General features: G+C 27.2%; 1 protein-coding gene across 1 annotated transcript in view; it reads left to right on the top strand.

Moving 5' to 3' along the window:
* LOC111621206 (serine/threonine-protein kinase SMG1-like) overlaps positions 1-18,558 on the top strand; it is a 178,427-nt gene that overhangs the window by 17,196 nt on the left and 142,673 nt on the right. Inside the window, 3 exon segments of the mRNA XM_023363285.1 lie at positions 5,261-5,311; positions 9,833-9,969; positions 13,204-13,262. Coding sequence (XP_023219053.1) covers positions 5,261-5,311; positions 9,833-9,969; positions 13,204-13,262 — 247 coding nt within the window.

The raw sequence follows: 18,558 nt of genomic DNA on the forward strand, positions 1-18,558 counted from the left end.
AGTCACATTTTGTTCTGATTAAGAAGTTTGGAATGTCCTATTCAGTGTGAGCCCATAAAACTGATCTTTTGTATTTAACGACCTTGAAACTGACTTAAGCTAAATTACATATGCTTATAAGCATTTTTAACTTGTGTGAGCTCATTCTAAGAGAATGTACTTAGACTTTAAGTTATGTAGTTCAAATTTTTCTTTTCCTTCTTTCAATTTCATATCCTTCATTCTGATACTCACTTAACATGGAGCAGATTTTGCCATGTCTTGCTGCTCTTCTGACCTTGTACATAGGATCATATATTCCAGCAAGGAGGATGCTGTTATGAAGCAAGGAAATTTCTCTCCAGAGCGTAGTTTTTAATATCATTGGTTAATATTTTGGTTTGTGGCAATCTGAAGATGACAGTTTTTCACTTTTTGTGAAAAACTCTCATCTTCAGATAGGTTAGTTCTTTGCATGTTTTTTGTCATCACATAAGGGTAATGAAAAAGAGATAAAAGTTTTTTACTTGTTCCAGTTACATTTCAGACATTGTGGCTTCTGGGATTTATCATGTCAGTAAGGAATAGTTAATAAGGATACAATTTACCATCAAACACATGCTACCTCATCTTTTTGCTAGGCCAATTATTTCATGTTTTTCAGGTGTTTTCTTAAGAATTGCGTCAGTCTTTGGTGTTTGATATACAGTGAGTGATCATTTAACAAACAGTTCGGACAGCAAACAAATTGGATAATGAATACTTTTGTGAAAGATTTTTATGTTTGCACGAGCAAAGAACAAACACAAAAGAAGTGACATAAAATAATGAATAATGGTTGGTTTTCCCTGACTTCAGGTAACAATTCGAAACCTTTCAGAGTGCAGGAGATGCTCAACCCGATATCAATCAGATATTATTCCTCCAAACTTTGAAATTCTCCATTGTAATTTCAGCTTATTGTTTACCTTTCTGACATACAATTTTTTCTTTGCGAGACTATTGGGCACTCGTTAAGTTTTGCATCGGTTTCTATTTTCTAAAGGTGAGAGTTTGTCCTATCGGATATTCGTTAATGGTTTAACACCAAAACTTCAAATTTCATTTGGGCCTCACATTTACATAATTCTTTCGTACACTAGTTGATTTCTGTTAACTGAATTTTTGTGAGTGCTTTTCTGAACTTTTTATTTCAAAAAGACATTTGATATTATTATGAAGACTAAAAAGAGTGGAGTGTCAAGAACTGTGCTCACCTTAGAAACCAAGCATGAGATAATAGCCAGGATAGAGAGTGGGCAGATGTCTGATGGTGCTAAGCAGTATGGCTTGAACAGGTCTACTGTAGGCACAATCTTAGCTAAGAAAGATATAATCAAGAAGACTCGAGCAGCTAAAGGAGTAACGAAAGTCACATCTGAGAAACAAAGTTGTGCCATCTATGAAAAAATGAAGCGATAGATTGCTTTTAGTTTCTTATTACATGTAAATAAACATAGTAAGAAAATATATAATTTTTATTTATTTTTTGGGGTTTCCAGAATGAATTAATCAAATTCCCATAAAAATCTATGATAAATCGATAATTGGTTAACAAACAATTCAAATAGCAAAAAAGTCTTGAAACGGATTATGTTCATTAACCAATCACCCACTGTACTTAACTACATTCTCTGTCATAGTGTACCAGTACATGTGTAGTATCTATTCTTTTAGCACAGATACTACAAATACTCCTATATCAGGTTCTAATTTGTGGACTTAACACCCCTTTTTGCAAAACATTTTCACTTAGAAACCAAGAGACTTTTATAGAATAGAAGCTTAATAACTATTAAAATTCAAAAGAAGGACAAGAAGCAAATTTTATCAAACTACAATACTGTAAGTTGTAATGTTTTAGAACTTAAAGCTCAAGCTCTTTGATTAAATAATTTGAATACTGTTTTAGTGTCTTCAACAGCCAAAGTAAAGATTACAGTTTTTCCTTTAGCATCAACATATTGAGTATTTATTACAAAGTAATTTGTTTTAAATGCATACAAACAAATATTTTTTTCAAAAAAATAAACTTTTCACAAAGAAAACATTTGAGTAACTACTTTTGTTTCTTTTGATTCTTTAGTATAAAGTCTCTTACTTACCGTATTTTGATGAGTATAAGTCGTGTCAAGTATAAGACACACCCCTATTTTGAGACCCCTATTTAGAAAAAAACTGTTTTAATGGGATTGTCTAAAGATGCATTTTATTTGTTTTTTTTTATTCAAGAATATGACGGATGGATGAATCGATACCTTTATTAAACTGAAATAATTGTCATTTCTTAATGTAAACTCACGAGGTCACGTGATGACAATCGACAGAACATGGCGGTGATGACTCGTGTGTTGCTACTCTGATAATCTAGATACTCTAGCCATTTGGTTGAGGGGCCATCTGCTTAACGGACCACTGCACAGGTTGGTTGCACAGTGAAACTACTGTAGGTAATTTCACTGTAAAAATGGTTACCTGTCGAGTATAAGACGCACCATGATTTTGAGCCCCAAAAGGTAGTAAAAAAAGTGCGACTTATACTTGTCAAAATATGGTGTATTGTTTATTTAAAGGAAGACTCAAAGTTTGCAGGCCATTTTTCCATTAAACCCAATAAAAGCTGGTGTTGAAAAGAATCTTGGTATGAAGTTTTTTGCTACCATTTCAATGATGTAACTTTTAAATGTAATCAGAAAGTCATTGATATGGTTACAGGTAAGAAGGATGTAACTAGAAGTTGACTTGTTGATGCACTTGATGTGGCTGGTTTGAATATTCTTTTTATTCTTACTCTCAAGTTTTTTATGACAATTTCCAGTATCTCGTGACGATGTCATTGTAAATGGTGCTTGAAATTTGATGTTCTTGTTGGAAAATGTGATTTTTCCACCAACAAAACTTGTAATCCTTTCATTACAGATTTGCTCCTTTTCATTTCTATCAAGAACTAAATGTTGGCACACAATAATTTTTACCTTTTTAGAAAATGAAAAATACAATAAAACTTCTCTAACTCAAATGTGTATAACTCAAATATTTATTTAACTCAAAGAAAATGAAGCACTTGGTAGGTCTAAATAGAATAGCATAGGGATTTAAAGTCTCCAACCTGAACTCTAATTTTTTCCAAGTTAAAGTTTTTCACGGTTTCCGACACCAATTTATGTTACTTTCAACTTCTCCGTCTTGAATTTTAATATTTATTTTATCCAAAGTGATCCTAATTATTGGATTTTCATGAAATTTTCAGACTATTAGTTGTATCTACTCTCCAACACCAATTTTCAGATAACATTCCAGTCCAAAGAAAGAGGTCCTCTTGCTTTATCTCAACAAGATGTACAGTACCTGCAAAACTATTTGATTCCATTAGTTACATTGAACATTTTGCAGAAAGGTGTTACACAGGCTGTTTGATAGTTTTTTTTTTTTAATTTAAAGATTCTTTATATAATGTGAGAGAGAAATTCTTTATATATTATAAAAATACAAATCTATTCAGAATTGGCATTTTTTATTCTATTGTTCTCTAACTTGAATCGTACATAACTTGGAAGATTTTTCCTACCCACTGGAACTTCACGTTAGAGAAGTTTTACTGTATTTGAGAACAATGAATTTTTCTTCACTTTATACACCATTTGACTAGTTTATAATTTTATTGATTTTATGAAAAAAATTTTGATAAAATTAATAAAATTCCTGAAATTATCCTGAAAATGTAAAAAAGAAAATCAATTAAAAGTAAAAAATAAAATTGGTGAAAAGTCATGATATTTTTTACATTATAATCAGTCATTTTAATTAATTCTTTTTTATTTTAAATATGGTAAAAAAGTTGGATTTTCATCAGCTTTGAATCCACTCTAAAATATCTAACTTTACAACCCTTGTTGATATTGTCTGTTTTAGGCCAAATTATTTGTTAAAGTATTGATAATATCAGTATAAAAATAACTTGGAATAGCTTTTAGTTGATGAGGCAATTAATAATTTCTGAGTTTCGATTAATTTATATATATATATAATATGCAATGCAGCTGACTGTGAGAGAGAGAGTGTGTGTGTCTGTGTGACATAAAAATGAGTTTCTCTCATTTAATGTTAAGCAAGAGTGCTTGAGACATAAAATGGATGTTGCTAATAATGCATAATTATATAATTCTAATTGAAACTGATAATTATTCAATTCCAAATTTGAATTCTTTACATAAACAAAAAAGCTATATAGATGAAGGAAGTATTTTTTATTTCAATAGGTTTTGGTATTAATGAACAGCACAGAAAATATTAATCACAATAAAATCTAATTTATGTTTCTAATAAATATATTGAGAGTATTATAAAAAAATGTGTTTGTTTAGTTTTAGGAAAAAATATTCAAAAATATTTCAGGTTTAAAAGATTTAGCATAAATTCTTCTAAAATAGATGCATTAATTGATTATATGATAACTGTTATCAGGTGTAATCCTCACAAGGACATACATACATACAAAAATACATAGATGCATGCATACATACATCTGAAATAAGTCCTATATATTTCTTTTTCACAGTGAATTTTTCTTTATTTACTCTATCACTGATTAATTTGCTTTTACTTCACATATTTTCACATTTGTTTCTTAGAAAATTCAATTTTTTCAGCCATTACTAAAAGTATTTGTATGATTAAAATTCTCAGTTTTAATTGTAAATTGATTGATTTTGAATTTATTTGACTATCTACTTGAGTATTTGATTGCATAGAGTAGAATTTAGACTGTACAGTAGATATAATACTGTGAAAATAATAATTATTATTTAATCAAATCCATTACACTTTTACATTATTTATTATTACTTTATTATAAACTTTCATTGATGTGGCAATGGTGACCATCCCAAAAGAACATGTTTAAGATTGTATTTTGAAATTGAATGGTGTTAAATAATAGAAAATAATACATATAATTTACTAAATTTTAAATGTGTTACTTAGTATATAATGTATTACTTAATAAAATACATAATTTTTTAAATTGACTGTTACATACATAACATAATTTTAGAAAAATTCTTCGTAGCTTATTTTACTACATAAATTAGTCTAAAGATTATGTTAAAAATCAAATATATTGCTAATGCAAACACATTTATTTTATAAATCATTTCAAAATATTATATTCATAAATATTAATTTAATTGTTTTTGATATATGAAACTGAATACATGTTTACCAAAATTTATATTTTTTACAGATGTGCATACAAGCAGTTATACAAGATATTTTCGAGGAAGAAATTCTCAAGGTATGAATAAGTATAAATAGTTATATTCATTTCTTTTAGTTCTTTTTATATAGCCAATCTATTTTATATATTATTCGTGAATGACTCCTCAATTAGTTTCTGGTTAATCAATATATCTATATAATAGAGATTAAAATTTTAAAAAAGTTATGAACATTATTCAATAATTTATTTAAATATAAAGAGCTAGAATAATTAGTGTACAGTAGATGCCACGTACTGTGACTGTGGATATTATCGGTTACTAACATTATCAGAATTAATGTACCAAAAAATATATAAATTAAATTACATTACAAAATTTTTGTGTATTGTAATCTGAAATTTGCTTATAACTATCATTGTTACTAATCATAAGTTTGAATTTACTTACAATTAATAACAGCCAACTGAGAAAACAGATGATAAATAATAGTTATAAATCATGCTATTTTAATAAAAACATTAGCACAGTCAATTTAAATTAAAACATCCAATCTTATAAGAGAGGAAATGTTTAGTTTAAATATGTTTGAATGTTTTTTAAATCTTGTATTTCAATATTTATATACATGTGAGGAATTGAAACCAAATGTTAGTTTTTTCTTAATTTGGGGAATTTGTTTTTTTTTTTTTTTAAAGATTGAATGGAAAAACAAATTTTGAATAGACAAAACTATTCAAAATTAATCTTCATTTTTAAAAACTGATATCTGCTCCATGCCTGTTGTTGCTTACATCAGCAGATTTCAGTTGAAAGAGGCATTTACAACTTAGTGAATTAAAAGAAAATGTTCTTTGAATTATTATGTTGCAAGATAATTTAATCTACATATTATTAGTAAAATTTTGTTAAATATTATGTGGAAAATTGTCTGTAAAAATTATTAGCAAATAAGTGTGTAGGTGAGTATGCAATGACATTAGAAATGTGATGTCACATTCATTACTTAAAAGAACTGCAAAAGCAGAATCAAGGCATAATTCCCAGTGGGCACAGAGTGTGATGAGTATGTGATTGGTTTGAGAAAGGTTGCATTTGTTCAGAATTAAAAATTTTTTTCCTACATTTATTGTTGTATCATTTAACATGCTACTGTTAATTTAACTTTAATGGAAATTTGATAATTATAGTTTTTTGTGAATGTTAAATTTCATTGTTAACAAGTTCATTTTGTTAAATTTCAAACTTATATATCTAATTTTAGAAGTTAAAGGTCAGGCGAGAAAACCTTATATACAGTATCATAGTTTAAATTTTGATTTCTGGTACTTATTACTTCATTTATAGGCTAGCCATTGTCTGCTGTTGAAAACTGTGATCTTCATTTGTATTTCATTAAAGTACAGTATTATACTGTACCTGTTAGCATAATTAAAGAAGCAAATAAGAAATACAAAGATTTGTCTCTTGCAGATAAACTTGAAATATTATAATGCTATGATAAAGTACTATCAACTTTGCTGCCTGTAATTTGATATCTTAAAATATTATTTATCTATTTTCTGCTGACGAGAGGTATTAGACAGATTGTTTGCTAATGGAAAATGAATGCAGTTGTTTTTCATTTATTTTTTTTGCTTTTTGGGAGTTACTGATTGAATTTTGTGTATGAAAACATCTACAGGCATTTTGTAATTGTTCTTTGTATTTACGTAAACTATGTACATGTAGTAAAGTCTGTGTTTTATAAAATCAGATGTGGTTAATTGTTCAGGCATTACAGGATTGTCTTTTACATGTACAATTTGAGAAGGAGAAAGGGCAAAAATTACATCATTGTACACAATGGAGAGGGAGAAGGTTGAAGCATTATCTACATGGACTGTTTTAGTTGCATACAAATTGATTCTTACAAACCTTCTTACTAATCATGTGAATAAATTATCAGAAAATATTTGCAGAGGTTTTTAAAGTAATTTCTTCAATGTAAGGAGGTCCATGAATATGTTTACCACATTCTCCCATTTATTTATTTGTACAATAATACACAGGAGGGAGTTTGCCAAAAGTACATTATAGTACACAACAGGACACAATTGTGCAGCACATTCATACATTAACAATGTGTCATTAAAAAAACATGAAAATAATAACCAGAATTCATTACTGAAGAAGGCTCTGGAGAATTATCTGATCTGTGAAAATCAACATGAAAATAGTCTAGAATCTCCAACAAATGTTCATATTTAAAAAGCTTTATGAATAATTTGTCATGTTATATAGTACATACATGTTTAGTTTTGAAAACATTATAAATATCAGTTTTTATTAATTGGGTTGATCTAATTACATTTACACTGCTTAACTCCATTAATGTTATCATATAGGCTAGTTCTAAAGTGATTACAGTAATTGGCATTTACAGTATTTGTGATTGAAAGAATTTATTTTTTATTTTATAAAGTTTTCTTTATTATTAAGGTATAATTCATTTATTTATTGATTTTTCTGTACTTTTCCCATAAAATCTGATAATTTCATTTGTTTGCATTTGCCTGAGAGATCTTTAAAAACTTAATCTTTTTATGTATTAACTTTTAACATATCCAATGTTTAAATTCTCTCCTTTGCGTGTGACACCATGTTGAATTTTTGTCAATGTTAAGCCTAATGAAAATTACACATTTTTAAAAAGAATAATTGTGGTTATTGTATCATCCAAAATTATTTTATTTTGCAGAAAAAATAGATATAATTTTTTTGGTTATTACATTTATTAATATATTTCAAAAGTTAGTTTTAATGTAAAAATTATAATGACTAGCAACATCTAGTTTCAAAAACATTCTGATGCTGAAACAAGATATCTCGGGTCAACTGGTTGAGGTCATGACCCCAAGATATGTTGGGAATAACACAGGGCAGGTTAATCTATAAAACAAAACATAGCAACAGTCTTTTGGATTCATTTAGAGCATTATCACCAATGACAGCAACACCTGGTTTATAGGAAAGCTAGAATAGGAAGCTAGGACAAGGAAGAAGAAAAATTGTACAATCAGTTCTTATTAAAGAAAACCAGGTGAAAGGCATAAAACAGCATTGTTTTGTGCCTTTCACCTGGTTTTATTTATCACAAATATCACAATTAAACTTAATAACATACCAAATAAAACTGTTTCTTTTTCTAATCAAATAAAAAGTATTTGTATGTAAAATTGAGATTTTAGGGTGTGTGGCTTTACATCTTCATTCAGATTTAGGCCATTTTTCTTTCAGGAACTAGCTATTTTGAGAATGCAAATGACAATAGTAATTGGACCTTGCTATAAATAGTTGGCCAATTTCCTTTTTTAAATATCTGTGTCATATAAAGCATCCATCTTCATGTGAGATAAGCAGAGGGTCAGGGGTTAATCCCTTCTGACCACTTAAGCTGCAATGAGTTGGTAAAACCCGATCTTGCGGTTGTAGGATGGCTAGGAGGGCAAAAAGTGAGTGGGGAGTGCGTCAGTAAGCCAGCAGGCGTCCTTTCAACAACAGGACACAAGTTTAACGAATAAACAAGCATTTATTTGAATAATTAAGCTAGGATACAGGAGGCTATAACAATACATAGTCTAAATGCGGTTAAATATAAGTTAACTAACAAAAGAACTAAGGCCACTCTAACAGCTCTATCGGCTAGAGAGAGAGAGTTCACAAAGCTCTAAATACAAATACCTCTATGAGGATATGACTAAAATGCGTTCGTTGAATGGGCTGTATAAATCATAGTCAGCACAGGAACGGTAGAATAGCAATGGAAGTTCAAAGTAGCTTTCTGTCGTATGGTGATGTCCTTTCGGGCACTATGTCCGCTGTATGGAGACAAGATGCACACATTGAGAAGTATAACTTCCTTTGGTCTCCCGGAGCTTTTGGGGACTCGAGCTTTTATACGTTTTTCGTGGAAAAGGAATCATGTGATCGACTTTTGTTGACACTAACAGTGCATTCCGATCAATTAAGTGTCAACTTTCCCACCTAAGTATGAAAACAATCGGTGACCTTTGATATAATTCTCACCAAGAGTATTTTTTCCATCGGAGTTGTTTACAAAGGTTTTTTTTCTGACATCGGCGTAAAAATTTCGGATTTCACATTCATAAGGTCTCATTCCTCCTGATTTCTGGTTGTGGGACAGCTTAGAAAGAGTTAATGATGTCTTTATAACATCATAATAGTACTAGATAAGCACAAATGATATAGCAGAAAACAATCTGTTCAACAAACATTTCAATACCTCTATTATTAAAATTGTAATTGTAATTGTTAGTTTCGTCTGTAAAAAGAAGAAAGATCCATACTCAATTATAATAGTAGTCAAAAATCATATTTTCCTGTAGTTATTACATGTTCAGCTATTATTTTTAAAAATGCTAAAAGATTTCATTTAACAAATTATTCATTTTCATTTAATATAATGTCAAATGTTTAATTCATATAAAATTAAACTTTTTTTATCAATAATGGTTAAATTTATTTAGAATAATATAATATATATAGTGATGAGATATCAAAAAGAATGTTTTCATTATTATTCATTTATTGGATAGACGGACATCAATCTCTTTCCGATGATTCTCGTATGTTAAGGCTGCTACAAAGACTTGAAAGAGATGATGATCGAGAACGTCAGCTTACAACATTGAAACAGTTAAAGGAATTCTTTTTACAAGTAGATGATATAAAGGTATATTTTTAAAAATACTTTTTTGTTTTTTAATAACAGAAAATTTTTGTTAAATTGTAGTGATTATTTATTTAAATTTTTTTTTCATTCATATATATTTTTTCTGTTTTATATACTTTTCTCTGATTTGAAATTATTTGAATTGTGAAATAGAGAAAAGTGTAAGATTGAAAAGTAATTTTAATTTAATGATAACTTTTTATGTTTTTACATTTTTTATACGGATTATGTGTATATTATTTATAACTTTTATTTTACTTATCAGCACTTCAGACACCCACTTTTGCAACCAAATCCTGAAAAGATGTTATTTCTTCTTGGAAAACCGTCATTAAATCAGTCATCATAAATTAAATTATGATAATTGATTAAGTTCAATATTATAAATGAAGATGGCAATAAACAAATATTACATTTAAATATAATATTTCATAAAACATAATATAAAATTTATAGCAGTCATAAAAGTGGGAAATCATAAAGTTAGTATTATAAAGTAGGATTGGATGTATTTAAATTTCTAATATTTACTTTTTTACATTTAGCAATAGCCTAGAATTAAGTTATGTATTATTTTACACAGTAAAAGAAAGACAATGCCTCCAGGTATATAAGACCTCTAACTACAAAGATTACAAAGATTTAACTCAGTAAAATGAAAAACCAGATATTGAGAACAATAAAAATGCTGATTAGAAATAAATTCAAAGAGCAGTAGAACCCCAATTATTTGAGGTTGCACATTAACTTAAGCAAACCTGTTGGTGAAAATACTATTTTTTTAATACTGTAATTCATAGAAGAAAATTTAAAATGATAAACAATTGTTTTGTATTATGTGTTATGTTACCTTTTTTTGTTTAACTTCAATGCACGACATATTATTCATGTTACTATGTAACTATAATAATATGCATTTTACTTTTTAAAACTGTTGTATGTATTAGCTGAATAATAAATGATGTAAAATTTTGTTATCCTTTTATAGGATTAAATTCAGTAAGGTGTAAGAAATGATTAAAATGATGTACCATATAAATCTTTTATATTTGTAATTCTTAATATGAAATGATTGTGGCTATTCTTATTATTAGAGGTACCATTGGTCTACAGTACTTTGGATAAATGAGTTCTACTGTATATAAAAATTCAGCACCTTTACTAGCTGGTTTATCTTTTACTATACTATTGTTGTGGAGGATTTGGGATTGAATCTAGACAGGCAGCCTCAGAAATTTTTCATGGACAATCAGATCTAAATGTGTTGGTCCAGATACATAAAATATATAAATAAACAAAAAATAGTGAAGACTTAAGATTAAGCATTTATTTGGTCTAATCAGTGAATAGCATAAAGTATATCTTGCATTAAATATACAATTATAGAACAGCTTATAAAAGTAATTTGCATTATACAAATTTCAAAAAATTTGTTCACAGATGTATAACATACATCAGTTCAAGATTAATATTCATAAAAGCTAAAATATACAGAATTTTTATTGATGATCTATATTTTGACTAAATAGAAATGAATGTTTTAGAACAAGGCATCTTTGGCATGCTTGCCAAACATGGCAGTCTAACTTTTTTCTGGCAAGCAACCCAGGGATCACTTTAAAAAGTAAATATCCAACATCTTCACTGAGTTGTATATTTAATAGAATACAATTTTTATCAAGTAAAGTGATACTAAATAAAAATGCAATAAAGAAACAAATACTATCAACTGTTTTAGTAATAATAACTAATAAGACACCAAATAATATGCTTCCCAAAAAGTTTGCTTGGGTGCTTGTGAAAATTTTGCATAATAGATTTGGCAATTTTGGCACGCATGCACTTAAAAAGGTTGCCCTCTTTTGGCTTAGAATAATTTGTTGCTAATTTTGACAACCTTTTTCTACAAAGTATAGTTATTACATGCTGTTCTTTGAGACTAAGGTTATCTAGGTTTTAAAACATACCAATAACATGAAGCATTGTTTACAATAAAAATTCAAATTTATCTACATAAAAAGAACAAAGAATACTCAAATTATAAATTTTAATGTCATACAAACTGTCATTTCTGTAATAAAAATTAAATTTAAAAGAAAGCATTCTGAAATCATTTTTAATCAAACCTGTATAATTTTATTGAATATATACTATAATATTACTTAAAAATAAAAACATGTTTATTAATTTTCATAATTTCCAACTAATAGTCTGAGTTGCATTATTAGTTTACAGTATTATTAACAGATCACAAAAATTCATGATGTGTTAGTGTTTCTGTTTACAGTAAAACTTTTCTAATTCAAAGCTCCAAACGGCAGGATAAACTTTGCGTTACAGACAATTTGAGCTAGAGAACAATAGTGAAAAATGCCGATTCTGAATAGATTTGTATTTTTATCTCTCTTGCATTATATAAATAATCTTTGATAGTTTTTGTTTAAACAGTTTGTGTAATGCCTTTCAGCAAAATGTTTGATGTAACTAATGGAATTGATCAGTTTTGTAGGTACATCTTGTTGAGGTAAAGCAAGAGGTTCTCTCGCTTTGGACTAGAATGTTGTCTGCAAATGGGTGTTTGAAAGTAAATACAATTAACAGTTTGAAAATTTCATGGAAATCTAATAATTAGGATTCTATCCAAAGTATAGAAATTAGGATTCTATCCAAAGTATTAAAATTCATATCAAGGAAGTTGAAAGTAACATAAGTCAGTATAGGAAACCATAAAAACCTTCAACTCAGAGAAAATTCAAGTTAAGGAAATTCAAGTTGCAGGCATTAAATCCCTATGCTATTTCATTGAGATCCACTGAGTGCTTCATTCTTCTCAAGTTAAAGAAATATTCAAGTTACAGAAGTTTGAGTTAGAGAAGTTTTACTGTATGTTTGTTCTTTAAAAAACTTGCTTAGTATTTGTGCATTTAATCATTTTATTAAATATATTTATAATTAATTTTATATTTTTTTGTGACTATTATATGAACAATTATTATTTATAAATATTATATTATGTAATGTTCTGTTTTAGCTCTTGTATCTTTTGAAAAAATTTGGCTACTTAATGCATAAATGTTGGAAGTGGCTAACCTAGAACATTAATAATGAAATGGAGCTATATAAAATATTATTTATATTTTCCAAAGAATATAATTTAGAATTTGAATATTATAGTTTACAAATTAATGTATGAATTCTATGTATTAAAAAGTTTTTTAATTTATATTTTAATAGGTTATATCAATGAATCTATCCCATATCATATCTGTTGTAGAAGATTTCATGCATCAAAGGTACATGCAATATCTTAACATTTTTTAAAATAGTAAAACACATTATTTGAATTACTTTAAATTATAAGTGTAAATAAACCCAGAATAAATGATTCTTATTAATTTAAAATATTACAAATAACATTCTTTTATAATCATTGTAATATTTCAAAGTGTTAGTCTGTATTGTTAGTGCGATACATATATAAATTTTAAACTCATAATCATTCAGAAATTCTTTAGTTAACTAAACTATTTAGGAATATTATTTGAAAACATTTACTTTCCATTATGTTTTGCTTTGACAGAATTTCTGGTTTGCAGGCAGTTTTGATTTGAATGATTACAGAAATTAAAATATTAATTATATTTAGATTTGTTAAATTATCTCATTTTTAAAAAAATTATTTGTTTAGTTTCATTTAATAATAATTACATGTTTCTTCAGTTATTCTTAAATGATAACAAGCAGTTATTTATTGTCATAATGCCAGGCTGCAATTTTTTGTCAGTTCTCTCAATTTTATTAGTATCTTGTCCCTCTACATCATACTTTTCCTGTTAACAATGAAGTTGTGCAAGTCATCTTCAGGAGAAAATTTTTGAATTGAAATAACATGACTTCTGATCTAAATTGGAAGTTTATATATAGTTAATTGGATTCTCCTGCCCCTAAGCTTTTTATATCTGGTTTTGACTTTCATTTATCCAACTCCTTTCTCGAGATTAAGAAAGGACAGATAGACAAACAAATAAATGCCTGTAGGAATTTTTAGGTCTACAATTTTTGAAAATTGCAGACTAATCTGGTGTGTTTAGGATCGAGTTATAAACTCCGTAACTTAACTGTATCCGTATTTGTAAATGTTTGCAACACTGGATATCTATAGCAATAGTTATAAAGTACCGTAAGAGCTTATCTGTATCTGTAAGGGAACCGAAGCACACCTGTTGGTGAAAATACTAATTTTTTAATACTGTAATTCATAAAAGAAAATTTAAAATGATAAACAATTGTTTTGTATTACATGTTATNGTATAAAAATAACTTGGAATAGCTTTTAGTTGATGAGGCAATTAATAATTTCTGAGTTTCGATTAATTTATATATATATATAATATGCAATGCAGCTGACTGTGAGAGAGAGAGTGTGTGTGTCTGTGTGACATAAAAATGAGTTTCTCTCATTTAATGTTAAGCAAGAGTGCTTGAGACATAAAATGGATGTTGCTAATAATGCATAATTATATAATTCTAATTGAAACTGATAATTATTCAATTCCAAATTTGAATTCTTTACATAAACAAAAAAGCTATTTAGATGAAGGAAGTATTTTTTATTTCAATAGGTTTTGGTATTAATGAACAGCACAGAAAATATTAATCACAATAAAATCTAATTTATGTTTCTAATAAATATATTGAGAGTATTATAAAAAAATGTGTTTGTTTAGTTTTAGGAAAAAATATTCAAAAATATTTCAGGTTTAAAAGATTTAGCATAAATTCTTCTAAAATAGATGCATTAATTGATTATATGATAACTGTTATCAGGTGTAATCCTCACAAGGACATACATACATACAAAAATACATAGATGCATGCATACATACATCTGAAATAAGTCCTATATATTTCTTTTTCACAGTGAATTTTTCTTTATTTACTCTATCACTGATTAATTTGCTTTTACTTCACATATTTTCACATTTGTTTCTTAGAAAATTCAATTTTTTCAGCCATTACTAAAAGTATTTGTATGATTAAAATTCTCAGTTTTAATTGTAAATTGATTGATTTTGAATTTATTTGACTATCTACTTGAGTATTTGATTGCATAGAGTAGAATTTAGACTGTACAGTAGATATAATACTGTGAAAATAATAATTATTATTTAATCAAATCCATTACACTTTTACATTATTTATTATTACTTTATTATAAACTTTCATTGATGTGGCAATGGTGACCATCCCAAAAGAACATGTTTAAGATTGTATTTTGAAATTGAATGGTGTTAAATAATAGAAAATAATACATATAATTTACTAAATTTTAAATGTGTTACTTAGTATATAATGTATTACTTAATAAAATACATAATTTTTTAAATTGACTGTTACATACATAACATAATTTTAGAAAAATTCTTCGTAGCTTATTTTACTACATAAATTAGTCTAAAGATTATGTTAAAAATCAAATACATTGCTAATGCAAACACATTTATTTTATAAATCATTTCAAAATATTATATTCATAAATATGAAACTGAATACATGTTTACCAAAATTTATATTTTTTACAGATGTGCATACAAGCAGTTATACAAGATATTTTCGAGGAAGAAATTCTCAAGGTATGAATAAGTATAAATAGTTATATTCATTTCTTTTAGTTCTTTTTATATAGCCAATCTATTTTATATATTATTCGTGAATGACTCCTCAATTAGTTTCTGGTTAATCAATATATCTATATAATAGAGATTAAAATTTTAAAAAAGTTATGAACATTATTCAATAATTTATTTAAATATAAAGAGCTAGAATAATTAGTGTACAGTAGATGCCACGTACTGTGACTGTGGATATTATCGGTTACTAACATTATCAGAATTAATGTACCAAAAAATATATAAATTAAATTACATTACAAAATTTTTGTGTATTGTAATCTGAAATTTGCTTATAACTATCATTGTTACTAATCATAAGTTTGAATTTACTTACAATTAATAACAGCCAACTGAGAAAACAGATGATAAATAATAGTTATAAATCATGCTATTTTAATAAAAACATTAGCACAGTCAATTTAAATTAAAACATCCAATCTTATAAGAGAGGAAATGTTTAGTTTAAATATGTTTGAATGTTTTTTAAATCTTGTATTTCAATATTTATATACATGTGAGGAATTGAAACCAAATGTTAGTTTTTTCTTAATTTGGGGAATTTGTTTTTTTTTTTTTTTAAAGATTGAATGGAAAAACAAATTTTGAATAGACAAAACTATTCAAAATTAATCTTCATTTTTAAAAACTGATATCTGCTCCATGCCTGTTGTTGCTTACATCAGCAGATTTCAGTTGAAAGAGGCATTTACAACTTAGTGAATTAAAAGAAAATGTTCTTTGAATTATTATGTTGCAAGATAATTTAATCTACATATTATTAGTAAAATTTTGTTAAATATTATGTGGAAAATTGTCTGTAAAAATTATTAGCAAATAAGTGTGTAGGTGAGTATGCAATGACATTAGAAATGTGATGTCACATTCATTACTTAAAAGAACTGCAAAAGCAGAATCAAGGCATAATTCCCAGTGGGCACAGAGTGTGATGAGTATGTGATTGGTTTGAGAAAGGTTGCATTTGTTCAGAATTAAAAATTTTTTTCCTACATTTATTGTTGTATCATTTAACATGCTACTGTTAATTTAACTTTAATGGAAATTTGATAATTATAGTTTTTTGTGAATGTTAAATTTCATTGTTAACAAGTTCATTTTGTTAAATTTCAAACTTATATATCTAATTTTAGAAGTTAAAGGTCAGGCGAGAAAACCTTATATACAGTATCATAGTTTAAATTTTGATTTCTGGTACTTATTACTTCATTTATAGGCTAGCCATTGTCTGCTGTTGAAAACTGTGATCTTCATTTGTATTTCATTAAAGTACAGTATTATACTGTACCTGTTAGCATAATTAAAGAAGCAAATAAGAAATACAAAGATTTGTCTCTTGCAGATAAACTTGAAATATTATAATGCTATGATAAAGTACTATCAACTTTGCTGCCTGTAATTTGATATCTTAAAATATTATTTATCTATTTTCTGCTGACGAGAGGTATTAGACAGATTGTTTGCTAATGGAAAATGAATGCAGTTGTTTTTCATTTATTTTTTTTGCTTTTTGGGAGTTACTGATTGAATTTTGTGTATGAAAACATCTACAGGCATTTTGTAATTGTTCTTTGTATTTACGTAAACTATGTACATGTAGTAAAGTCTGTGTTTTATAAAATCAGATGTGGTTAATTGTTCAGGCATTACAGGATTGTCTTTTACATGTACAATTTGAGAAGGAGAAAGGGCAAAAATTACATCATTGTACACAATGGAGAGGGAGAAGGTTGAAGCATTATCTACATGGACTGTTTTAGTTGCATACAAATTGATTCTTACAAACCTTCTTACTAATCATGTGAATAAATTATCAGAAAATATTTGCAGAGGTTTTTAAAGTAATTTCTTCAATGTAAGGAGGTCCATGAATATGTTTACCACATTCTCCCATTTATTTATTTGTACAATAATACACAGGAGGGAGTTTGCCAAAAGTACATTATAGTACACAACAGGACACAATTGTGCAGCACATTCATACATTAACAATGTGTCATTAAAAAAACATGAAAATAATAACCAGAATTCATTACTGAAGAAGGCTCTGGAGAATTATCTGATCTGTGAAAATCAACATGAAAATAGTCTAGAATCTCCAACAAATGTTCATATTTAAAAAGCTTTATGAATAATTTGTCATGTTATATAGTACATACATGTTTAGTTTTGAAAACATTATAAATATCAGTTTTTATTAATTGGGTTGATCTAATTACATTTACACTGCTTAACTCCATTAATGTTATCATATAGGCTAGTTCTAAAGTGATTACAGTAATTGGCATTTACAGTATTTGTGATTGAAAGAATTTATTTTTTATTTTATAAAGTTTTCTTTATTATTAAGGTATAATTCATTTATTTATTGATTTTTCTGTACTTTTCCCATAAAATCTGATAATTTCATTTGTTTGCATTTGCCTGAGAGATCTTTAAAAACTTAATCTTTTTATGTATTAACTTTTAACATATCCAATGTTTAAATTCTCTCCTTTGCGTGTGACACCATGTTGAATTTTTGTCAATGTTAAGCCTAATGAAAATTACACATTTTTAAAAAGAATAATTGTGGTTATTGTATCATCCAAAATTATTTTATTTTGCAGAAAAAATAGATATAATTTTTTTGGTTATTACATTTATTAATATATTTCAAAAGTTAGTTTTAATGTAAAAATTATAATGACTAGCAACATCTAGTTTCAAAAACATTCTGATGCTGAAACAAGATATCTCGGGTCAACTGGTTGAGGTCATGACCCCAAGATATGTTGGGAATAACACAGGGCAGGTTAATCTATAAAACAAAACATAGCAACAGTCTTTTGGATTCATTTAGAGCATTATCACCAATGACAGCAACACCTGGTTTATAGGAAAGCTAGAATAGGAAGCTAGG

The sequence above is a fragment of the Centruroides sculpturatus genome, unplaced genomic scaffold (genome assembly GCF_000671375.1).
Source record: "Centruroides sculpturatus isolate CEXI.00-Female unplaced genomic scaffold, Cexi_2.0 scaffold211, whole genome shotgun sequence".
NCBI lineage: Eukaryota > Metazoa > Arthropoda > Arachnida > Scorpiones > Buthidae > Centruroides > Centruroides sculpturatus.